Genomic DNA, 26,455 nt, shown 5'->3' with positions numbered 1-26,455 from the left:
CACACACTTTCTCCACAGAGGCCAGCACAGAGCCAGAGAGGAGGGACTGTTTGCAGCTCTGAGAGCCAGCTGTCGTTCGCTCAGCGCTGGGTCTATTCTCCCCCTGACCCCCTCGTTCTCCACTGGCCTCATCCCTCCATGGGACTCCAGACCTGGCCGCCAAGCAACCCACCGCTGTCCTCCATGGCCTGCCTTGAAGTGGAGACCCCTTCCATCTGCAGGGGTAAATTCAAATCAGGTGCCTTTTGAACTTTTTCCTTGTCTCACCCGCGCATGCTTTCCATTGTTGTATTTGTATGTGTTCCTACGCTAAACTCGTTCTGCTGTTTACTAAAGCTGCCAGTCGGAGAAGAGGTTGTAGTGACGTAGACTCATCCCCGACAGGAAATGACAGGGCAAAAGTAAAGCTCATCACAATGAGTCATGCCATGCAGGAGAGACTGTTGTGTCCTGATGGATCCTGAATCAAAGTTTCTCTAGAAAACAGCCACAGTCTGCGAGGGGGAACATGCACTTTATACTGACTGTGTTTATATTGGCACTGTTGAACTACTATTATGGTTTTCCGTCACATTATATAAGCAACACCTGTAATGTTAGTACACACAATGAGCTTGATTCAGATGGAGTGCAATACACCGATATACTGCGGTATATATAGATCAAGATTCTTATCATTATTTGCATTTTTTATATTCTTTGTCTGCATCCATTAGCGGGAAACGTGTCCTCGGTTAGACCAGAAGTGGAGTAATAGTGACTTTGTTTTTGTTTCGAAAACGTAACATCGCTTTCTTTAACTGACAACCAATATGACTGCTTCTTTGAAGTCATATTTGATGAAAGCTCCCGAGGGTCATGAGTGTATGTTTGAATAGTTTTTGATTTGGCATGATTTCTAAAATGATGGATGTCGTAATACGGCATAAGTGTTGTCTTTTCCTGGTTTTCACGGTTGCATTACAGTAAAGTGACGTAATCACGTCTGGACTTACCAGATGTCTCCAGCTCTTCTGGTATTGGCCTTTACCCACTAAGTCACTATATCAACATTACTGATGAATATTTATCAGGAACCTCATTGTGTAAATAGTTTGGCATAAGCACCAATAGTCTTCCCTATAACATTGCTGTGATATCAATATAAGGGTATTTGATCTAAATATTGCAATATTTAATAATCACATTGCCTAGCCATACTTTTAGGATAGAGTAAGAAGATGTATAACATGGCACCAGGTCATAATACTATACATGCTGAGTTTGTGTACATTCCTCTCTGTCAGGGCCACCATGCAAGATGTTCAGGTTTATTAAAATCAACACATAATTCATGATCTGACTAATATTACTGTTTTTAAACAAACCCACCGCAGTTTGCCAACACAGACATGCCCACTCATGGACTCACTTCCTTCTTTTTAAGACCTTTTGCTGAGGGAAAATTACAACAACTTACAAATCGTCTTAAATTCATTGAGTGCCCATATCAGCGTTTATTGCTGCAATACATTTTCGATTTAGATATATTTAAAATCATAATAAAGGTACATTTAACCTTCTATACATTTGTTATATAAAAATGACACTCAGTGCTTAAAGGAGCCATAGTATTCTAATGTTCAGATCCATATTTGTATTTTGTGTGTCTACATGTCTCCATGCTTTAATGTTCAATGTGCAGCACCTCTTTTCACCCTCTGTCTGACACCAGAGCCCAGTCTGATCTGATTGGTTAGCTGCCCGGCTCTGTTGTGACTGGTCAACCGCTTAGAGATGTCCCGCCTCTTAGCCTATCATGTACAATGTGTTAGAGTGCTAGCCAATAGAAATGAGTGATGTCACTATGTTACGGAAGTAAACAAAGGTGCATAATGGAGGCGTTTCAGGCGGGGGGGTCGAGTGTGTGGGACAGAAACTCAATCTGGGGGGAACTTTGGGATTTTAGCATTTGCAGAGCATTTATATGCACACAACCCTATGCAACACACGACAGGAAAGGGAAGACCCCAAAGAGGCCCCTTCAAGCTTTCCTGATTTTTAATGTCACAATATTAGATGTTCTCTACTCGATGTGTATGCCCAAAAGAATTCCTGATAAGAAATGTTGGGATAGCTAGAGAAAAAGTGAAAAAGAAACGTATTTGTGTGCAGGGCTTTGTAGGAGCTAAACAAAGCTAAACAAGTAACAAACATCTATGTTTTTAAAGAGGCGCCAGATTATTTGCCTGACATAATGGTATTTGTATTTTAAACACTTTTATAATAGTATCACACTTCTACAGTATCACACTATCAGTTATTTAGGTGTATTTGTGCTTTGACGTACTGTTAACGTGACCTCCGAATACTCACTTTCTGAATATACCATACTTCCTTTGTGTTCTCCTTCTTCAGGACAAGACAAGGCGGATGAATTATACTAGATGCATGTGCCTAGTACACGACGTGTGACTCCATCATAGGACAATGTATCAGAAGTAGCCGCTGCACACTCAAATGACTTAGTGGATCTTTGTAAACTCGATATTCGTGGTTTGACTTGGTGTTTGCTGAAATGGGATTGTGTTTAAATGTGGTATTTATGACAGTAAAGTCATCATGACCCAGTGTCCCTCTGTTCCGAAACTAAATTCATCTTAATCCGCGCGAGCAGTATCTGAAGCCACACCAAACCGTTTTTTTGGACTTTATTTTTACTGGAAAACCCCCCCCCCCAGAAAAGTCAAATAAAATCAAAGTTGTGATGGAAGACCTCCAGGGATGATTCGCTGAGAACAACTCGCTCTGAGATTAGAGATTACATCAGTAGACAGAGATTTGAGCAGAGCTGTTTCTCCTCTGTTTACACTCTGCTGGTGAGCAAGAGAGCGGAGCCGGTCTGCATCGTGGAGAGGTGAGCCAGGGTTCACGTTGAACACAGCATGACACAAAATGAGTAGGGACCCCTAGGCATGAGGTGTACCCCCATACTGGCGCTCAAATTAAACTCTTTATTCTCTTGGAAAGAAGCTTTTGATGCTTTTGATATGCAGCAATATGTGCTTATAAATCTTCGAGCCTGTGGCGCTTTTTCCAAATGCAGTGGATATGAATATTGAGACAAATTGATGGCAATGCTTTTGTTTTGACAATGTCCTGGTATGATCTGCCTCAAGCCGCCTGGGTCTTCAATAGGAACCACAGCAGGCGGGGCGGGCACACGGTGAGAGTGGTCTCAGCCCTTTGCCTCTGCACTTGTCACTCTGAGTTCCCTTGCCCACCAGTGGCAGCCAGTGAATGTCCCCTCGGCGCTCCGCGTACAACCGTAGACCCCACCCCCTTAACAACCCCTGAATTGCATGGTTCCCAGGCCTTGTTCTCACAGCTGCCCAGTTTATTTTTGCTAGAGTGAGTCACGGAGGCTTGTTCAGACGCAGCGCATTTCCCAGGAGAGTCGCAGCACGTCTGTGTGTGTTTGTGTGTGAGTGGGAGTCGCTGTTTCCCCTGAGCCACAGAGGAGCTGTAGCAAAGCCGGGTTCACTTCACTACGTTGGTTACGATGAGAGGTCTCGTGTACCTCAACCCGCTGCCTCGTTCGTCGCCATCACCCACCTTCCCCTTCATGTGTTCTCTGCATAAAGTGGTGTTATTCTGCTGGAATAACATGTCCACGCTCACTTGTTTATAAATGTTTAAACTGGGATTTAACTACAGTTTATACTGACGGTGTGGGGCCTGCATGCGAGACTCTTATTTCTGCTGAAAGATAGTCCGTCTTTGATGTGCCTCTGCTCCTTGCTTATCCACTATAAACAAGATTACATTTTCTAAACAATTTAACAAATACACATGACTCACCGTTTGCTGCCGTTATGACCGTTGCCATTTTTGCTCATTACTGCGACTGCAGACATGAATCCCGCTCTCATCTGTGTGTATTCTGTACTGGAGATACTTTGTTTGACTTCTCTGTGTATTTGCATCCCAGTAAGAGATACTGATGCTTTTTTTCCTATCGCATTGCACTGCCCTGAAGTAACTGGAGTACACTTGTGGGATAAACATCAGTGGAAAGCATGCAGGAAGTGGATTGGATGTCAGTGGTGGTGAAGAGGGAATGCTCTCCGGCCTTTGGGGTGGTTTATTGATTGAGAAATAATAAGCATTTTGTTGTATTTGAAGTCTGGCAGGTTTCACGGTTTATGGCAGAGATGGTTGTTAGTACTCAGCGGACTCGGCTCTGAATGGTTAAAGTTGAACTGTGACCTCTGTGTCTCTGCAGTCCTCCAGCTCTGTCTGCAGCAGAGGAGAAGTCGGGAGCAGCTCGTGGAGCAAGGCATCATGCCGCGTGAGTTATCACATCACACACTAGCAATAGTTTCACCTAAAGAAATTAGTCGAGTCGGCAAGAAAGTTACCAATATGTCCAAAATCCAGAATTCCTCTCTCTCTCATAACAATTCTAAACTTTCTGCAGGCATAATATTAGGGATTCAAATCATCTGTTTACTTTACTGCATCTTAATCAACAAAACATCTTCGGTGCTTTTGGGGGACATATTTGTAGTTCCATTAAAACAATTTGAGACCCATTTAAACGTCATAATGTTATTTGTGGTTATGCTCTACAAAGTGTATTAACAGACCTGCTTTAGTTGTCTTTAAAGCAGGTTTAGAGTAGCATTATTTTGCACTTTAAGACAGCTGTTGTACTTTTTACTCCACTATTTCACTATTAAACTTCAATTACTTTAAATATTTAGATTAGGTCTCTACAAATTACTCAACAGATAATTAATCAGGAATTTGTATATAGTAAGATTACCTTTATTATTCCCTTGATGTAATGCACAAGCAGTTTATATAAAAATCCTTATTTATCAGCGACACTATCAAAGGGATGAGCACATGAATGCATCATAATAATACATGTTTATATATTTGTTTGCAATGAGCCAGCACAATTATTGCTTTTTATAATTGCAATGCATGTTGATGCTTATGCTTTGATAGTCTTTCTTGGTTTTCCTTATCAGAGAGTATTTATACAAAGTGGTAAAAGTACTTTACTCAAAAGATCTGAGTTCCTCGCCCACCACTGATGTAAGGTGACGATGTTTGAGCTCACACAGGTCATCACAATGTTAAAAAGATTATTTTGCACATCTAACCAATTTATTAGGGAAGTTCGGGATTTTAGAATTGTATATGTTGCATACAAACATTGTGTACGTCTGCACATGAATCAATATCTTATATATCCTTATCTAGACAGTGTAACAGTGTATTGTCTCATTCAGACTGTTATTGACAGTCATGTTCTTGTACTCGTGTAAACATAATGATGAAAGATATTTCCCACTTGTTAGAGTCTCAAATTAAACCGTTTGAAATGTAGGCTTTAAAAAGTCTAATATTGGTGTTGATTTTATAGTTTCGCGATGTAATTCTCTACTCTTGTTCTTGCAAATAAAATGTAATTTACTTTAGCTCATGAATTAAGTGTGTCAATACCTCCATGCTGACTATCGTGCAAACTTACCAGCTTCCTAAGATTTCGATGTCACTTCTAGCTAGATTATGACTGCTCTCAAAGTAATTATGGAACTTATTTATATTCATAGGGTATCATTTTGCTGCATGTTTGTGCTATTATATCAACAAGATACTAATTAGTACTTAATTGAATTCTATGTAAAAGCCCTAAAAAGCCTTGTATTTTACTTGAAACCAACAAAAACCCGGGAAAATAATTTAAATATTTACCACAATAAGCCGTCAAGCAACAACCCAGTGCCATAACAGAAAGAGAGCACTCGTGCTTTACACCGTCCATCCTCTGATGGACTGGAGCGGAGCAGACTCAGTCCCCTGTGCTACTCCCAATAAAAGATAAGCTGAATAAGTGACAGAATCGTGCTGAACGCTGGAGAGGTAGAAAGAAAATAAGACAAATCTCTTTCTCTTCGTCCTGTTTCCCGTTGAGTCTCCTGCAGTCTGTGGCTCCGCTCGGCCCTGTGAGTCAGCGCCTGAGCCCGCAGTGGAGGTCAGGGGCCCGGCCAAGCTTGGCCCTCGCTCAGACCTACGGCCACCCTCCACTAAAGCACTCTGCTGCTCCCACTTATAGGCTTATGCTAGGTATGCACTGAGGTTTAGGTGACGAGGAGGAATGTTTTGCTTTCCTCTCTGACACACTCCTAAGAGCACCTCTCCCACTCCAGCCAGTGTGTCTCCAAACAGTGCGGGTGATAGCAGAGGTGACTACTCAGAGCCAGACCTCGTTTAAAACAGGACACGTTTATTCTGCCAGATCAAAAAGTCACTCTCTGCTTGAGTCAGTAAAGCTGGTACTTCCTGTCTGACTCCCATGAGCTCCTGCTTACTAATATCACGCTCACGCAGGAGGACAGAGACAAGGACATGACATGATGATCTTGAATGTGAATAACAGGATGGACTGTCAAGGAAATGCTGACAACATATTAGAGATGGTGAAATGATGCTTATGTGCACTTCATAGTGACCTGTGTATGACACAAATGTTCTAAGCAAGAACATATCTAGGATTAAAAGACTAATGTCACAGCAGGATTTGGAAAAACTTGTCCATGCTTTTATCTTCAGTAGACTGGACTACTGCAATGGTGTCTTCACAGGTCTCACTAAAACATCTATTAGGAAGCTGCAGCTGATTCAGAACGCCGCTGCTCGAGTCCTCACTAACACTAAGAAAGTGGATCACATCACTCCTGTTCTGAAGTCTTTACACTGGCTTCCTGTGTGTCAAAGAATAGATTTCAAAATATTGCTGCTGGTTTATAAAGCACTGAATGGTTTAGGCCCAAAATACATTTCTGACCTCCTGCTAAACTATGAACCATCCAGATCTCTCAGGTCTTCAGGGACTGGTCAGCTTTCTGTCCCCAGAGTCAGAACTAAACATGGTAAAGCAGCATTCAGTTGTTATGCTCCAAATATCTGGAACAAACTCCCAGAAACCTGCAGGTCCGCTACAACTCTTACTACTTTTAAATCCAGGCTGAAGACTTATCTTTTTGTCGCTGCTTTTAATTGAACTATTCATATCTTAAACTGCACTGTAACTTTTATCCATGTATTTTTTCTTTTAATGTTTATTTTATTAGCTTTTCTTTTTTTAATGCTTAATGTCTTTCATTTTTCGTAAAGCACTTTGAATTGCCTTGTGTTGAAAAGTGCTATATAAATAAACTTGCCTTGCCTTGCCTAAGCATTCTGAATCAAATGATACAATAGGGATATATTTTTATAACACAGACGGATGTATTTACATTATATAGCAAATGCCCTTCCTTTTGTATTCCAGGCAGAATTCTACTGTCCTTGAGTTAATATGTTATAAGTTGAGCTGAATATTAGCGCTTTATACCTTCAAGGTATCGACCAAAATAACCCAGTCGCAAGTTGAATCTTCCAGACTCAAGCAATACCTCTTCAATCCATTCTGTACCAAGATCCCGAGAAGTTTTTTTATTTAATGCAACCATCAATTGGCCCGCTACCGTAAGCAGATTCAACCCATACTGACTCTGTTGCTCTAGTGAACTTGTATACATTTGGAACACTTCCAAAATGTATTGGTATAGCAATCATTGAGATGGGGTGTTGGTGGCATGTTGCTGCCTCCATTCATATGATGGGTATTGAATGAAAAAGTATCAAATACAGTACAATATTGATAAATCATAATTGTAGGGGAAGTGGTATATGTACTGGTACTGTGTTATTGGAAACAATACCAGCCCTTTTACCGCCAAACGTTTATATTATATTTGCTGTTGATTTGTGTCTAAATGTCAAAAGGACAACATGATTAATTACAGTATATATACATCGAGCAGAGATGAAGCTTTGTGAGCTGTGAAGGAAGGGACTTTGGTTCATTCAAAATGCTTCCCTTAATCTAATAATAATAATAATCTAAAATGTTATGTCACCTTTTCACAGCCCTGAAAACACCTGCTGCCTTTCATGAGCAGATTCGCAGCCTGGAGAGAGCCAGGGTAAGACTAGTCAAACGGAAGCTACTGACCGTATTGGTCTAAATCCAGATGATAATTCCAAAATATATGTTATTTATTTGTATTTTCTTACAGACTGGGAGCTTCCTAAAGCACAAACTGTGCAGGAGACCTGAGCGCTCCGAGCTGGTCCGTATGCACATCCTGCAAGGTAATCTTCTCCTGTGAGCTCGTAATGGCTTCTAGATAACAGAGATGAATAAGTGCTCATTCATCCAATGGCTGTTTCAATTTGCTTTACAAAGTTAGAACCAGATAAATGTCTTTGAAGTGAACATAGAAGTTATGTAGGTCTCCAGTGAGTCACTCTGACAAAGCAGTTAAAGGAAGACTTAACCCCAAAATAATCATTTATACATCAACTACTCACCCCGTGTCTTTTCTTCATATAAATGAAGGAGTGACGGACGGAGACATTGTTGGCTGAATTGAAGCCCTTTTAAAAACTGCAAAACTAAATTAAAACTTTGCTTTACAAACTCTCACAAAACTCCACCACTAAAATCCAAGACTCATGCACTCAGTCGTATGATCTCTACTTTGCAAAGACATTCTCTATTGACTATTTAAAACACTTTTAAATAAACATTCTCACGTTAATGCAAGTCCTGACGAGTAATGCGAAAAGGCGCTTGTGAAGTAGTGATCTTATGTCTGACTAAATTAACTTGGATGAAGTTTCACTTTTTGTGTGAGTTTGCAAACGGATGATTTGAGTGAAAGCATTTGATGACATTTGCTCAGTTAAAAAACGATGTTTCCCTTTACGATGAAATTAGTCTTTCCAATCCTAAAAGTAGTGGGTACTTGCCTGTAAGAATGTGGTATAGTTTTGCTGTTGTTAAACTTGTGTTCAACACTCGTCATAAAGGCATGTGAGAAAAAGTGTTCTTCAAGAACTCAAGATATTGCAATACAAGTGGTCATTTTGTGGGTAAAGCTTCCCTTTAAAAGTCTAACTGATGCTAGTCTTCTCACAGCGAATGATTCTCTGTGTTCCCCAGAGACGCAGGCTGAAGCCTCGCTGCAGGCCACACAGTTGAAGCTGAAGAGGGCCCGGCTGGAGGATGATCTGAACGAGAAGCTGGCCCAGCGGCCGGGAGCCATGGAGCTGGTGGAGAAGAACATCCTGCCTGTGGATTCCGGTGTGGAAGAAGACGATGATGGTAGATACCGTGTTATGACCCGGCTCAAAAGGCCACAACAAAAAGGAGACACCATGTTGACGGTTAACAAAATGTGTTTATTTAGGACAAACAAACCAAATCAAGTCAAAACCAGTAAAGTATGAGGTGTGGATGTCAGTGGTATCAGTAATGTAAATGCAGGGTGAGGATTGTATGGACATGTATGTGTGTGAGAGTGTTGAAGTGCACAAAGTAAAGCAACTGAAGAAACTCATAGTATACTCAACAAAACCGGAGTGCCTGCAGGGAGAAGCAGAGAGCCCAGACAGGAGCAGAGAGGCTTTAAAATAGCTGCAGAGCACCAGACCCAGGTGCCCTGAGTTACTGCAATCAGTGCAGCCAATGCAGCACAGACAGAACAGCCACACCCTCTCTACTGATGGACCCACAGGGGCATCACAGCCCCCCCCTTAAGACGGGGCCCCAAAGGGGTCCACGACAACCCAACATCCTTCTTCTTAACTCCAGCCCTGCGACTTCGTACTGCTTCTTCGCCTCCACTGCCTTTATGTCCCACTCCTCCTTGGGTTGGCTGGCGTTGAGCCACAGCATGTAGGCGCTCATCGGCCTCGCCGACCTCCTTCGGCCTTCTCTCCTTCGGCCTCCTCTCCTTCTGCCTCCTCTCCTTCGCTTTGCGGGGTTTCCTCTCTTTCTTCTCCTTCACCACTTTGACTGTCTTCTCCTTCGTCTCGATCTCAAAGTCAAAGGACCGTGCTGGACCACTTTCTCCAGACTCCGAAACAGGTAGGTCAGTGGACATCCTACGGCTCTGCACACGTGCAATATTATAAACTGGAGACACACTTGGAAATTGCAAACCACTCTCATCTGACTCCCCAGATGCCACCGGCCTGGAAACCACCACAGGCGGTGGCACACCAGCCCACGCAGCACTACCAGCGAGATCGTTGCCCAAAATCATATATATCCCATCAAGTGGCAACGCGGGACGCACGCCGATAGACACAACTCCCCGTACCAGCTCACAATCCAGCACTACTGTATGACGTCGCACAGGATCAAGCCCATCTCCATGCCCCTCATCAGCACAAATCCCCCGTTTCTGTCTCTGACGAAAAGGCAACACTGACTCAACAATGAATGAGTATCTAGCCGCTGTATCACGCAACACCTTAATCGGCACATATTTGTCACTACCGACTACTGATACAACAGCTTCAGTGATGAACGGCTCAAAACCAGAACCCGCATCCGGGTCAGCACAAATCGGCTTCCTATCAGGCACCATGCCCGAGCCTACACCCAACAGGTTTTTTTTCAACACGGCAGAACACATGGCTGGAGCATGTGGGCCAAACGAGGCTTCCCCTTAGTTTCCAGCAACGGACACTGCTCCTTCCAATGACCCTCTCCTCTGCAATAATGACATAGGTCCACTTTGGCCCCCTCGGGTCGCCCTGTACCTACAAACCTACGGGAGGAGCCTGGTGAAAACTTTGCACCACCGCGGGCATAGCCATCGTCTTCTCCACGTTTCCAATCACCCCTAGAATACTTCTCAGTAAAACTGCCCTTATGTGTCAACACAAAATCGTCCGCTAATTCAGCAGCTCTAAACGCGGTGGAAGGTTTCTGTTCATTCACATAAGTGGCCACACGCTGAGGGAGAATGTCTTTAAATTGTTCCAAGACAATGAGTTCACAAAGACCGTCAAAACTTGCAACCTTTGCTGCCGCGCACCACCGCTGAAAATGAGAAGTTAAATCACGGATAAACTCCACATGTGTCTGCTTATCTCCCTTGACCCAACTTCTGAACCTTTGACGATACGCTTCAGGAACCAGTTCGTAAGACTTCAACACCGCTGATTTTACTCTATCATAGTCCAAAGCCTTTTCGCCACAAACAGCTGAATAGGCTTCCTGTGCTCGCCCAGTGAGTACACACTGAAGTAACAGCACTCTGTCCGAATCTGACCAGTGTCTTGCATCTGCTATGCGTTCAAATAGAGTGAGTAAGTAATGAGTAATCGCAAGTAAGAAATGATATCGCCACTGCCTGATGCCGACCTATCACCACCAACCTCCCCTGGAGAAAGCTTGCCCTCTCCCATCAGCCGTAATCTAGCATGTTCCACCTCACATTTCATCCTTTCCACCTCCAGCGTGTTCTCCACCTGCAACTTCTCCTGCTCATCTCAAACCTCAATCTCTCCTGCTCAAACTGCATGGCCAAAAGCTCCTTTTGCTGCTCGAACGTCAAACCAGCTGTCTGAACCACTACCGGCACGAACCCTGCCGCACCAGACTCACTCTTCTGCAACACCCCCTGCTCAAACAAAGATGACACAATGACAGTTTTAATGTCATGTTTCCGCTTGCTCCCCACCACAGCAATGTCATAGTGCTCTGCTATTTCGATCAACTGCGCCTTCTGGCAATCATCTAATAAAGACACTGAGGGCGCATCCACAAACGCTGACAAAGAAGCCGTAATAGCCAATCAGAAAGCAAAGTATTAAACTGCCAACACGCATGGGCATAAGATTAACCCAACAGAGAACTTCCCCCTAACTGCCTAAACTAAATCTTCCTAATCTCCCCTAGTCTTCGTGTGGCTTGCGGTGGGTAATTACGCACTGGAACCCGGCGGAGTTATGGAGCGACCTGCACGCAGGTAACACCAAGAACTCACGCGGACGTGCCCCCGAGACAGCTGTCCGAAAACAGCTGACACTAACCACGTCGCCACAACACTATGAAAACAACAAACAGACGCAACCCAAGGGGAAACGCCACTTAAGCCTAGCGGGGAAAACTCTTTACAAAAGCGTAACAAGCAGCAACATCTTACCTTCCGATTGACGACATGTCAAACACTAAAGCTTCCTGAAACCCAAAGAAACATGATGTGTCCCCCAAATAGCAGCGCCGAGCCAGCACACAGCTGGACCACATCAACTAATTAGCTGCTCAAATGACGCCGTGTGCTCTGAGCACTACACAAACTTTTAACCAAATAACCCGTAGGACGAGCCCCCATGTGTTATGACCCGGCTCAAAAGGCCACAACAAAAAGGAGACACCATGTTGACGGTTAACAAAATGTGTTTATTTAGGACAAACAAACCAAATCAAGTCAAAACCAGTAAAGTATGAGGTGTGGATGTCAGTGGTATCAGTAATGTAAATGCAGGGTGAGGATTGTATGGACATGTATGTGTGTGAGAGTGTTGAAGTGCACAAATTAAAGCAACTGAAGAACCTCATAGTATACTCAACAAAACCAGGGTGCCTGCAGGGAGAAGCAGAGAGCCCAGACAGGAGCAGAGAGGCTTTAAAATAGCTGCAGAGCACCAGACCCAGGTGCCCTGAGTTACTGCAATCAGTGCAATCAGTGCAGCCAATGCAGCACAGACAGACCAGCCCCCCCCTCTCTACTGATGGACCCACAGGGGCATCACACTCTGTATGATACATGTGATGATGATACAATGATACACGGTATCAGTATCATCCTCACTGTCAGCAGACCTGAGCCTTCCAGAGTGTGTTGTAGCCCTCTTTGGTGCCAAGCTCACCACCAACAGTTGTGTAACAGCCAGTTCACTTAAGCCAGCATTGCAGGCACATGTTTTAGCTGTTACTGGTGTTATTACACATGCTTGACAGATTAACATCACATTTTAACAAACATTCATTGAGCCCACTGGATGAAGCCTACTGACGTTGGTGATACCGTGGCTTTACCTCCACCGTGAAGTTGACATTTTTGGTTATTAGTGAAGATATCCCAACAACTTTTGGATAGATTGCCATGAAATTCAGCCCAGATGTTTACTTCACTCTTAGGACAAATCGTAAACACTTTGGTCATGAGCTGACTTTTCATCTAGCACCACCATAAGGGCCAAACATCAAGTAGCTCCTCTATATGTTAAGTACTAATGATCAAATGTTAATATGCATATACGCTAAGTACAATTGTGGAAATATTTTACATGCTTAACATCAGCAGATGTCTTTGTTAGCTTATTCAGCTCTTCTGTGTTGTCGTGTGTTCATTCAAGTGATGGCTTTTTTACTATTTAGTTATAACTCATAACTCAAGTTTTCTTTTATGGAAAAAAAAACGAACTTTCTTATAACAATTTGAATTTAAGTGGAGTGCCATAACCCACAATCCAATGAGTTTCCTTTAAGTTTCCTTTAGTTAAGCTGTGGTTGCTAATGTTTGATTCTTGCCCCACAGGTGGTGAGGTAACCTGCTCTAAGCCAACAGACATCTACAACTTTGATGAGGACAGCAGCGATGCATTATCACCCCCACAGCCTGCCAGCCAAAAGTCCTCCAGCTCCACGTCTGCCTCTCCAAAGGAGTCTGGAGGGACTGAGGCCACTTCCACTTCCTCTCATTTAAACTCTCCAGTACAGGTACAACAATACAATGTATTGTACATTTACAATATATAAATTACAAACAACTATTAAAATAAAGGGAAGAAGCTTCCCATGTTCTATAGAGCAGTGTTTCTCAAACTTTTTCATACCAAGGACCACTTAACCAATAAAAAAACACTCGCGGACCACCTAACTCCACAAATATCCAAAAACACATGGTTTTTTACAAATCGCCTGAAAATTGTACAAACAAGTGGCAACATGTGTGATGAAGGTGCTTATCTGGGCTATATCATGCAATCGAAAGTGAAACTTAAGCGCATTCCATTGCGGAGATATTCCCGCGAGAATGCGAAAAACACATACATTTATTTATTTCATATGTGAAATGTTACCAATATACTCACTGACCACTGGGGGGCGCTCACGAACCACCAGTGGTCCGCGGACCACACTTTGAGAAGCACTGCTATAGAGAACCGCAGTGACGCGTCCTAAAACCCGGAAGTAAGTTAGCATTTTTACCACGTCCGGTTCCTTCGATAAATAGCAATGCAATGTCTCCATAGGATTTTGGAAAATAGCTCCAAATAAGGTCTGTGTTTGAGACACATTGAAGAGACAGATCTAGATTGTTCTAAGACATTAAATACATCAGCAGTGGCCCCGCTGGTGATTTTTGAAGAGTTTACGTGTCTGAAAAACGATGGTCGTTAAGTGGCTGAATCGGACTACAGAAGTTGTCCAGGCCGTTTTACGTCATTACATCGAACACGTAAAACACTCCCGCTAAGTGTGTTTGCCCTGTTCTGCTTGAAAGCAAGTCCCTGCCTCCTGCAAAGTGTTCAAACAAACACTTCAACTTGTACCATTTACAATCTGTATGTTTGAATATGGATCTTAAGTCGGCGTGACGTTGGAGCAGCGACCCTGCTGTAGTTCCTTTATAGCATAACGTTAGCATTTTGCTTCTTGCGACTAGATTTATGCTTAGAAAATTATAAAAGTAGGATAGACATGTGGATATTATCCGGCTGAACAAAACGTGATCCGTCTCTTAAATGTGTTTCAACCACAGACCTTATTTCCAGCTATTTTCCTAAATCCTATGGAGAAATTGCATTGCTTTTTGACGAAGGAACCGGAAGGAGTTTACATCCGGGTTTTAGGACGCGTCACTGCGGTTCTCTGTAGAGGCCCTATTATTTAATGTGGGTGTTCCCTTCCTGTAGTGTGTTTGTGTGCATGTAAATGGTCTGCAAAGGCTACAATCACACCCCCACCCGATGCCTGAACGCCTCCATTGGTCTTCTTTGTTTACTTCCCTAACATAGTGACATCACTGAAACACTGGCGCTTCTATTGACTATCAGTCCAACACATTGTATGTTATTGGCTAAGGGGCGGGACATCTCTAAGCGGTTGACCAATCACAACAGAGCCAGCCAGCTAACCAATCAGAGCAGACTGCGCTCTGATTTCAGACAGAGGGTGAAAAGAGGTCCTGCAGCAAAATAAAAAGTATAATATTTAAAAATGATTAAAATAATACTGCTTTAAAGAAGGCTGTGGTAGCCAGTGGTATCATTGTGTACTTATGAGAAGACAATTCGAGACTTGATTTGAGGCAAATACAAGGAACTTTTAGTTTTATCTTTAGCTCTATTATTTGTATTATAATTTAGTGGAATAGGAGTACCTCTGCGTCATGCTGATAAGATCTTAATCTGGCTAGTGTCTGTATTAGTTTGGAAGTAAGTGAAAAGAAAGAAAGAAAGAATCAACTTCTTTTAAATACCATATCCCTTAATGATGGTGAAATAAAGTTCACTTTGTTAAGCCACCAACACAAGTACATATATGTATGTAAAACAATTTCTTTAAATGTGTTTCCTAAATAAACTAAACATATTACATACCAGTCCAGGATGGAGAGTCGATTAAGGATTGTTTTTGAATTCTCTACATGTGTTGTATTGATTTGTTCTTTGGTCAAATTATTTTCTTTTTTCTTTGTTGATCCTGCCCCAGTGTACGAGATAACCACTAAGTATAGCCTACGGGAACAATTATTTTCAGAAGTCTAGTTTTTTTTCAAAGGCTGACATGCTGCTCACTGCCAAAGTCTGCCTCTTCAATGTAAACATGGCTATTCCAGTCTGCGAGCCTTTAATTGTTTGGTCTAATGTTTTGTCAAATAAAATCAGACTCAATGACTTTATTACAAATAAAACCTTCTTGCTGATGGTTTTCTTATGCAAGTCATATAGAGGCATTACTATTGAAAAACTCCTTTTATATATACGTCTGTTACTGTATATATATGTCTGTTACTGTACCTAACAGACACGTTACAATAAATGTGTAGACACATTTTGTTCTCGTGCTTCTACGTGTTTATCAACCTGTGTCTTGTTATATCATTCCAGTTGAGGTACTCTATCTTCTTGCTCAGGATGATGACTAGCAGGCGTAGCGGCTTCACTGTTCTTACTGAGCGGATCATGTGGTTTCTCTCTGTCTCTTCTGTTCTTAGCGCTTCCCCCCCCTCCCAACACACAGTGCACATCAAACGCAGTCAGCCCTGTCTCCACGGGCGAGCGACAAAACCACCAACAAGCCTCTGCGCCTCAGCCAATCACCAGCTCTGTCCCAAACATCACCCCGGGGCCACTTCTTGTAAAGGTGAGCTGCAGTTTAGCGAAAAGGAGAAGCTTTCCTTTTATTAAGGGTGAGTTAAGTTAAGCTGTACATTCAAGAGTCTTTTTATATTTACACCCAGCCGACATGAAATTGACCTCAATCGCGGAGCTCAATTTGATTTATTGCCTGTTTTTGTTTCCTTTGGAAATGTGAAGAGTGTTGTTGGAAGACACAGAGTCTGTGTTTTGTCCTTTTTTAAAGTGATATCAGTTTTAGGGTAAACTGAAAGTCAGCATACAGCCAAGTTACTTCAAAGAACAACAGGGTCATTTAGCACATCCTTAGGCTGGGGTCTGTGCCAGCCACAGTTGTCCTGAAATCAAAGGATGGGAGTGAGGCAGTAACGTTTATTGCGTTTATCATAATCCGGTTATCCTCTGAGCGTAGGGTGAACTTGGAATACAGAGGAGGAATGAGTTCGACAAATCAGAGGCCGGCTGCTTGCTTAACCCAGCTTGAGTTTCTGGTTTCATAGCAAGAACCTGCTGCTCCTGTGCCAAGCCGTTTCCCTGTGTATCCTGTAGCTGCAGGTGGTAAAACAATAAAGGTCACATTTACTACCCGTTTCCTCATTGTGCGGTTCTCATCGGGTGTCAGAACAATGTTCTCCCTTAATGTTTCAAACTATAAAAGTCCGGTATCAGTTCCAAGTCTTGCAATGTTGGAACTGGCACTGCTTACTCTGTTACCTGATCAACTGGACTGAGATCAGTTCCAGGAATCAAATATCCTCCAGATGGTCCTCTCAGCTTTGACATGCTGCTTTTCTTCTGTCTCGTGTTCTGCAGCAAAGCTTACCCAAGCTACCCGGGGATAAAAGCCGCAGCAAAAAGAGCAAAGAGCCCAAACCGCGGGTGAAAAAGCTGAAGTACCATCAGTACATTCCCCCGGACCAGAAGCAGGATCTCAGTGAAGTTCTGATGGACTCGGCTTACGCCCGTCTGCTGGAGCAGCAGCAGCAGTTCCTGCAGCTTCAGATCTTAAACCAGCAGCAGCAGCAGCAGCAGTACAGCTACCAGGCCGTCCTGCCCGCCACTCTCAAGTACGGCTCCATGCTAAATGGCTTCACACCCACGGCCCTATCAGAAACGTCGCTATCAAAAAAAGATTGTGACTTGTCTTGGAAGTAATATGGTCTTTGTTTACATTAGCAAGCATCGCTAACACTCAGAGCTAACCTTTACTGGAGAGAGTCTGTGTAAAAAGGCCGGATATAAAAAGGAACTCACCTTGTGGTAAACCTGCAAGAGAAAAAGCATTTGAGTGATCTGATTGGTATTTTGAGCAAAATACTTCATAGACATGTTTTTTATATATTTGTATATATCTGAGAGCTGTAATATATGCCTAAAAATAGAATAATAGGAGTGTCTATATCAAAGACATGTATTACAACTAAATGAAAACACCTGGTTTTACATAAACTAATAACTGTTTATCCCCAGCTGCTGTTTGTCTCATATCTTCTACAGTTCCTGCTGATGGCTCTTCACATGGAAGCTGTTGATTGGGAGAAATGGATAATAGTTTAGATTCCATCCCTGATCTTTCCTCCCTTTTTTCCCCGTCTTAAAACAACAGACCAACTCCTGAGGTGCAAAGCAGCTGCTGCAGAGCTGCTCTGAGAGGAAGCGCTGCGTCTCCCCCTGCGCACCCCCGACACACTCAGACCAACCGCAGGCCGGACCACTTACCAGCTAACCTGGAGGAGATGAAGGTGAGATGTTGCTGCCTGCACACAGTCTAACACTAGTATGCACCTCAAGCATGCTGCAGACGAGAGCGAGCTAGACGTTAAGGCGGTATTTTACCTTTATATGTTATCTTTACAGGTTGCTGAGCTGAAAATGGAACTAAAGCTCAGATCCCTGCCTGTTTCTGGGACTAAGACGGATCTAATCGAGAGGCTGAAGATGTATCAGGAGAACTCTAACCCCCAGACCGCCACTGAGGCCACAGCCTCACAGTCTGAAAACATAAGGTTAACCCCGCCTGTGTCCCCCATAGCCTCCAAGGTGTCCAGCCTGGGCATCGAGGACAGCCCCACCAGGCTTCCTGACGCTCTGTCTGCAGCCCCCTGTGTGGCCTCCCCGCACAGAGCTCCACCGGAGGAGAGACCCACCGAGAAGAGGCCCTTTTTTAAGGACTCTGAGAAGGACAAGCGTCTCCACGAGAAGCAGCGGCAGATTGAGGAGCTGATGCGGAAGCTGGAGCGGGAGCAGAGGCTGGTGGAGGAGCTGAAGATGCAGCTGGAGGTGGAGAAGAGGAGTCAGCAGGGGGATTCTCCACCTCACCGCAGCCCTCTCGCTCCCTTCAAGGTCAAAGAGGAAAACGTGTCAAACTACTCAGTGTCTTGTGGTTCTCCTGGCCTTCCAGTGTTGGTCAAACAAGAGGAGGCGGGTCCTCAGAATCCATTCATCAACCAGACAGTGCCTGAAAGCGTGCAGCGAGGTCAGGCTCAGATCATCCTGGCTTCATCCCAGCCTCCCTCAGCAGGCGCGATCCAGCTCCCTCCCAGCAGCATTCAATCACACACTACTGTGAGCAGCGCGGCCCCAGGCCTCGTCCAGACGTCTGGACAGGTGCCACAGAAAACAGAGGCCTCAGCAGCGCTACAGCAGCACTGCAGCGCTCAGACTCAGCCGTCCACAGAGGTAAGAAAACATACGCGTGCTCGCAGAGCCTCGGTCCGTCTCTGTTTTACTCGTCACTATCAGCTGTGATTTTAAGCTAGGTTTGGATTTCTTGAAAACGTGTGAGTTGTATGTTATCATCCATGTGTGTGCGTGCACCTGAAATCATAAAGTGTGCTTTCCATGTAGTTAATTCAAGTTAGGTTGCACGTCACACATCTGTTGCAGTGTTTATGATGGCTCCGGCTAATCAAACATCAGAGGGTTTGTTGTAACGTTATTGATGATCTGTCATGGGTAATGCATCTTTTTTGTTCCCGTCATAATAACCCTTGCTTGTTCACATCAAAACAAGGCTTGTGGAAACTGGAGCAGGCGCTGAGTGGAGGCTGACAGCAGTGCCCTCTGTCGTCCCTCTGCTCTGAGCCATACTAGCAGCCAGCATTAGCAACAGAATTAGCAACTCAAAGCTAGCTGGGGATAGCACTCATACTGCTGTCAGTGTGGGGGGGGGGGCCAGATGGTGAGGCTTTAACTGATGAGGTACCTAAGAAAAGTAAAGACAACAGACGTGTAAGTTGTGATGCACAATGTTGCCAAAAACTGCACCGCTCATTCACTTTTCATTTAGATATACATGTTTTTTTCGCAGTCATGTGTCATAAAACACTTGCTCTTATTTGACCTTGTATTCCCTCTTGGGTTTCTGTATGATCATACATCAAAGGAATGTCTTTATATTTGAAAACCTACTTGGCAATAAACTGGATTCTGAATCTGATCATTTCATTGGATAATGTGTTGCTGACCTATCTCACTGTCCCTGCAGACATGGATGATGGGTAATGCAGCACAAAGCTTACTCGAAACATTCCCAGCCAGTGGTGGCCCTGTAGGAGCCTCCTCCAGCCAAGCTGCTCCTAAGGATGCTACTAATAAGGTACTTGCTCTATTTGTCTGAAGGACATGATGACTCCTGATTTATTTACGTATCGATACAGCGGCAAGTGCATTTGAATGATGTTTTGTCTCTTTTCATTTGGACTGAGCCTCTGTTGTCTTCTCCTCTCTTGCAGTCTCCCAGCCAGCCAGCGTTGATCATGCCAGACCATGTGTCGAAGTGTAAAGACCCGCCACGCTACGAGGACGCTGTAAAGCAGACACGCAGCATGCTAACAGCTGTTCAGGTGACAATATTCAATAGGAATGTGTAATTGCTTCCTTAGCTAGAGCACTTTCTTCCTGTGTGGTCTCCTCGGCAGTTAATACTGTGTGTTCACTTTATTGTGTTTTAAAATTTCAAGGGTGATTTGGAAGAAATATTTAATTAATTTAATATTACATTTAATTAAAAAACATTGTCTTGATATTGCAATTATCATATTCATATACTGAATGGAACTATCATTTTGGAACATATATTCTAACTTGTATTGAAAGATATGGGAAAATGATCAAGCAAAGAAATGGTCTTTTTTACCAGGATCTTTCAGAAAAGAAAAACAAGGATCAGAGTACGTTTTGTCGGCTGAGGAACCTTCGCAGAACCACCTTTATGTAATAATTATGCCTCCTGCGACTTCAATAGTAGTGTTCCATAATGTGATTTCAATAAATGTCCAATACTAACTAAACTATATGTTTGTTTTATGTGTTTGAAATGTTACGTAATCTACACAGCTTAGGGGCGGTGCAGACAAAAGGCAACAATAAGATGAATAGAGTAGTAAGGTAACACACTAAATAAAGAATCCCTATTGCTGCTGTCTTAAACGCGACTCCCTTGGAAGTCATGTTATCTTAATGGGACTTGTCTTGTTAAACGAAGGCTTCATTAATATATGAGTCAAATGTATAATACACTATATCATTGACATTGTTTCCATGGCCACTCAAACATTTACTTACCTTCCTTATTTCTCTGCAGGGTCCCAGCGCAGCCAGCCAGCAGATGGATGACTTGTTTGATGTATTAATCGAGAGCGGTGGTGAGAATAATGCAACCTTTCTTTTTACGACCGACTGGGACATAAAGTATTTTTTAGCTTTTTGGATTCTCACCATGACCCTTTGTGTCCTTGTTCACAGAGATCTCCCCCTTCGTCAGGCAGGACCCTCCCTGCCTGGACAAGCCTCTCCCTGTGACAGCCAGTGTCACCACCCTACCCATCAGCACGGCTCTGTCCCGCCCTCCCCCTGTGGTCCAGGTAGCCCAGCTTCCTGCAGCGCAGCTCAACCCCTCTGCCAGCTTGGCGGCCCTGACCTCCGACCCCCAGCTGGAGACCCTGCTGGCTGCTCACACGGAGCCCCAAACTCTGACTCTGCTGGAGGAGCTGCACTCCCCCGTGGTCAGCATGGAGGTGGACTCCCCCTCCGCGTCGCACTTGCACAGCACCAACATGGACAACATGGATTGGCTGGACCTCACCCTGTCTGTGCCCGCGGGGGGGGTCAACCCTTTGGACATGTCAGCGCCGGTGGGCGTCTTCTCCTCCGACTTCCTGGACTCACATGAACTGCACTTAAACTGGGAGTGACCGAGGAGATTTCACGCACCTATCAGACGATTTTTTTTTTGTATGCAAGGGAGGTAGTTTCCTGTGTGGAGAAATAAGTGCTTTTTGGAGGTGGGGGCAGCTCTGTTTTGCTTTCTGCCCCATAATAATCAGCTCAGTAATAATCGAATATGTGCTGCATCAGTTAAGACGTTCCTGCATTGCTTCCTTTGAGGTCTTTACAGCCTCTGATTGTAATGGGAGACTGACATTAAGTAGGACTGGTACTGGCAGATTAAGATGACAGTGGAAGGAGCTTTTAAAATGTCAATCTTAAATAATTCCACTGTTATTGCTTTCCTTTCGTCCTCCGATCGTAATGAATGTACAGCGTTTTATTGAATGTTGTAAAAGCTGAAAAAGCAGGAGATATGTCCTAATGCTGGTTAAAGATAGGACACACACTGCATGTAGCTGGGGGGGTTATGTTGTTCACTCCACCCTGTCGTTCACTATCAAAACAGATTGTAAACACACACCTACCCCTGTGTAAGTGTAAAATGTGAAGCATAAATCAGATGTTTATATGATAGTGTGAATGTGATAATGATAGGATATGAGGCCGCTGAGGTAACATAGTGTCAAATGAGTCCGATCAACCCAGGATTTACTGCAAACAATTCAATTTCTCAACAAGTTCTGACAAGAATTCTAGCACGAGCCAAATCCTGCACACTCTTTGTAAAACCAATAGTCCCAGGGCACAACATTTGCCAAATACTGGTAAAATATGCAAATTGCTACAGTAGATTTGCATTAACTACAGGTCTAAAAACACCAGTGATATATGGACTGAAATCTGCAATTTTACTAGCCTTTTTGCTTCTGGACAAAAAAGTAATTTTTGCACCCTGCCTTTGATATTAAAAAACAAAACACTGATTAGGAGACCTCATTATCTGCTGTGCTCTTGATCAAAATGACCATTCATCGACTCTTCATGGGTTAAAATGATTCCATACATGCCTGCTTGGTTTTTGTTTAGGTAGTTTATTCATCTCTGTGCATTACAATGTAACAACAGACCAACAGTCTGAGGAGAAACAACATCCATCAGTCTGAACCACTGCTCATTTGGGTTGTTCACTCACCTCACACTAAAATAGCAATACAGTTGATCTGTGTTATAGTGACATCTGCTGGCCATACCCAGCCTTTGCAACAGAAAGGTCTGTGGTCCGACCGCTTTCCTTTTCATTAAAATGTCCCCTATTAAATGCTTTTTAAACAATATATTATAGGTCCCAGATCTATACAAAACATGTCTCCAAAGTGTTTGGCTCGAAATACCAAACAGATAATTGTAGCATGCCATAACCCCCTCTATTTCAGCCCTGTTCCAAAAGTGCAGATTATGTGTATGTACCTTAAAATGCCATGAGCTGCTGCTGGCCACGCCCCTCTGCGAAATGATTGGTTGAAAAAAAAACAATGGTGCTCTCGGAGGAGATTCAGGTGATAAGGTGGGTGTTACCATGGTTGGTTATTGGCTGGTTGCACAACCAATAAAACAGTTGTCACATCACAGAGTTGACAACATCTGATCAGCTGATTTTCAGACAGGTTTTTATATAAATGGATCGGGACAAAAAAAGAGAGAATCTTTTTTCCTGAAGCTTTCCGAATCTCTTAACACAGAGAGGACACACATGTATGTACAAAACACATGAAAAAGTGGATTTTGCGTAATTGGTGACCTCCCGCATAAGAAAAATAACATTTAGTATCAAAGTAACCATATACACATATACACAGCATGATGCACCACTGTTGCATTCTAAAGGAGTTCACTGTCTGCCTCTGAAGGTTATCGGAAGAACTGTTAACAAACTCATGTGAATGTAGAGGAAGGTGCTGTAAAAAGGACTGATGACGATGACACTTTTTTTATAGTTATCCTATAAGAACATTAGTGCTTTTTCTGACGATCTAAATGTCACTCTTTAAAAGGATCATGTGCTATAATGAGATGTTAGTGTCGTTAATTAACTGGTAACACCAAAAACAAACTCACTTATCAGCCTGTAAAAGCAGATTATAATTTCAAAATGATTGAATTAGAGGTCTGCTTGTCTGCTTTGACAAAATGGATGTCACGTAATGTCCTTGTCTAAAATATCCATACATCTAGGATAAATACAGACACCAGTTTGTCCCTCTGACATGAGCGTCATCCTTCAACCGCTCATATTCAGTGCTCATGAAACACAAACAAATCTGCAAGTGCTGCTGTATGCTACATCACCATTATTAAGTCTGCTACTCTTTCAGGTTCAAGTTCTTACCAACTGCTTTTCTCTCACATCTGTTTAATAGTTATGATTGACGTTCGACACTTGGGACATCTGTGTGTGGTGGATTTGAATCTATCCATGCAGAAGGGAATGAGGCAACAACCAGCAATGCAACTGCAAAATAAGGAACAAAATAAAAAGTTAACAGACCTGGAAACATGGCTCTGGCTGCACCAATGATAACAGGCTAAATAATCATCTCATGCCAATATTTCACCGGGATGAAGGGAATGGTTCCATACCCAATTAAAGCCGTCATGAAACACATGAGCCAGGTGACGCTGCTGATGGAGGTAAACGTCTCTGTCATGATGAACTGCTCACACTCAGGACACTGCGTCCTGGTGGGGCGGGGGGGAAGCTTCTCCACGTCCAGAATCACTGTAGGCGCTGTGAAGAACAAAACAACAACTAATCTTTTTTTTCCCAACAAAAATCAAACTTAATATTTATCTAAAACTTCTGGAGGGAACATTATGAAAAATGGTAGCTATTAAAATCGCAGTTAAGTGTCAGTAACTTACATTGTAATTTAATTAATTATCTGATATAATTCTGGTCATATTCTGGTTACATTTACTGACACAAGTGCGACAAAGTTGCAGGTGCATGAAGTAAGACATGAGTTAATTTTCTCCAGCATGTGACCGCATGCTTTCAGGTTTAAACACTATATCTCAGGAACGCCAGGAAGAAATGTCTCTTTAATTTGGAACTTGATGAAGTGAGTAGAATTTAGGGCTCAGAGGTCACTGTGACCTCACAAAACCATTTTACTATCGGAGAAAGTCATTATATTTTGGACAGACATGGATGTAAACTGCCATTTGACTGGCTGGCAGAGGCCATGTGCTAAATTCATATTTTTACCAGGTGACTTTTAATTTCTGCCTGCAAACCCCCTCCCTTCCTGAAAAAAAACCAACAACAAATGTTGTTTACTGATTTTTTTTTTTAAGGCCTTTAAAACAAACCCTTTTTTCAACTGTTCTTAAAACACATGGGGGTAAAACAAATAGACTTAAATTGATCACATAGTTTTCACTGATGAAGCTGAAAAATAAAGAACATTTAAAAGAAAATGTTACACTGATTACTGACAGAAGTGGGGTGAAAATTATTCTCAGTAGATATAACAGCAACACAGTGACTGTGTGCAAGTTCTGCCTTGAATTGAACCGTTAAAAATGTGCATCAGAGCCTCACTGACTCACCGAGAAAATCCGGGTGCTCAACAAAGAAAATCCCAGGACCGTCAGGCACAAACTTCTGGACGGAGGTGATCTCTAACAACAAAAGGAACACAACATAAGTATGATGGAGAAACGGTGTGCTGCAGTACATTTGGACACACCTTTCAGGCTGTTCTTCTCATCGTTCCCGTAGACCATGTTGTCGTGGTTCTTCTGGAGCTCTGCCTTCCTCTCCGCCAGTTGATTCAGTGTGTCATCAATGCTGTCAATCTCATGCTGATACGAGTCACCCTCCTCTAGGAAAATAAAAAAAGTGACTCGCATGAGATAGCATAGCTGATTATGTAATATTCAGAATATGTGAGATAGCTACTTCATTCTCCTGTTGCAAATACTTATAGACATTTCTTTAATGCTCATTTATACATCACCTGGCTGTTCAAGTTGAACACGATTCTTCAACTCCTGAAATATGCACTGGAGTTTTTTCCTCTCCAGAAGTTGTTGTCTCTTGAGTGAAAGGTGTTTGAGCTCTGTGGAAATCTTGTTCAGCTCGCTGTCTGAAGAAGTCATGGTGGAGGCTGAAGAGACATGAGAAATTGTTGGACTTTTTTTAACAAAGGACTGATATTTGGTTCATGCATTTGAAGTGCAAAACTCCTCAAAATGTAGCAGACATTGTTTAGGTTTTGCAGTGAGAATGCTCACTGGCACTACCTAAAATATATTAATCCGTCACCCAGTTTTTGTCGAATGACATCTTCTCAAAATAAAGAACAAGTTAGAAAATATTGATTATCTACTAAATCGTAGGATCTATTTTGAAAAATATGTTTGCAGGTATCCTTTGCTTATTTATCTTCCATGTGACAAATGAACCACACCCATGCAAATGTTAGCAGACCAAACGTTTGTAATCAAAGACTGCAGTTGATACCCAATAATAGAAATGTGCTAAAACATTGACACAATGTTGCTGTGCAGCTCGGAATGTCAGCAATACAGAATACATTTACATTAGAGAAACTGCTTATGATCAAAGGTCGACTGAAACATACTGCTAACTCAGTGTCCGTTAGCTCTACTACATTTCATAGTAATGCTATGTTAAATGCATTTTAAAAGTAGTGGTAATTAATAAGATATACTGAATATTGATCAAACATTGCTTTTCCTTCAAAAACAAGACGGTGGTAGGAAAAGACTAAATGTACAAGACAAATTCTGGTTTGAGCAAGCAAAAGTAAAATAATAATAACTCACTACTACACTATATACCATTTAACTACTATCTTCATACAGTTAATAACATTACAACTCAGTTGAAGATAATTTTATATTAAAGAGAATCATGTATGTGTTACCGTATTTCATCAGCTGCTCCCAGTGTCTCTCGAACAGATAATATTCAAACCAGGTCAACACAGGCTGGTAGTGTTTACTCATACCAGGAAATATTCAAATCCTCAGTTCACAGCTGACCTCT

At 42.7% G+C, this 26,455-nt stretch overlaps 2 protein-coding genes across 2 annotated transcripts; one reads left to right on the top strand and one right to left on the bottom strand.

The window, feature by feature from the left end:
* Positions 1-22,365, top strand: mrtfbb (myocardin related transcription factor Bb). The gene is made up of 15 exons (XM_071203972.1): positions 1-238; positions 4,265-4,330; positions 7,969-8,024; positions 8,118-8,193; positions 9,047-9,208; positions 13,443-13,644; positions 14,761-14,765; positions 16,068-16,276; positions 17,083-17,336; positions 17,876-18,011; positions 18,127-18,948; positions 19,757-19,867; positions 20,004-20,114; positions 20,855-20,915; positions 21,016-22,365. Exons 1-15 carry the CDS (start codon positions 139-141, stop codon positions 21,462-21,464), a joined length of 2,820 nt encoding a protein of 939 aa, XP_071060073.1. The 5' UTR covers positions 1-138; the 3' UTR covers positions 21,465-22,365.
* An 80-nt stretch (positions 22,366-22,445) lies between these two features.
* LOC117451328 (uncharacterized) lies at positions 22,446-26,441 on the bottom strand. Its single transcript, XM_034089577.2, has 6 exons — positions 26,334-26,441; positions 25,401-25,550; positions 25,131-25,265; positions 24,991-25,062; positions 24,019-24,166; positions 22,446-23,890 (listed from the first exon to the last, which is right to left on the bottom strand). The coding sequence occupies exons 1-6, from the start codon at positions 26,413-26,415 to the stop codon at positions 23,782-23,784; spliced, it is 696 nt and encodes a 231-aa protein (XP_033945468.1). The 5' UTR covers positions 26,416-26,441; the 3' UTR covers positions 22,446-23,781.
* Positions 26,442-26,455: the final 14 nt, after the last annotated feature.

Source organism: Pseudochaenichthys georgianus, chromosome 8 (genome assembly GCF_902827115.2).
Source record: "Pseudochaenichthys georgianus chromosome 8, fPseGeo1.2, whole genome shotgun sequence".
Lineage (NCBI taxonomy): Eukaryota > Metazoa > Chordata > Actinopteri > Perciformes > Channichthyidae > Pseudochaenichthys > Pseudochaenichthys georgianus.
This window is presented reverse-complemented; position numbering and strand designations above follow the sequence as displayed.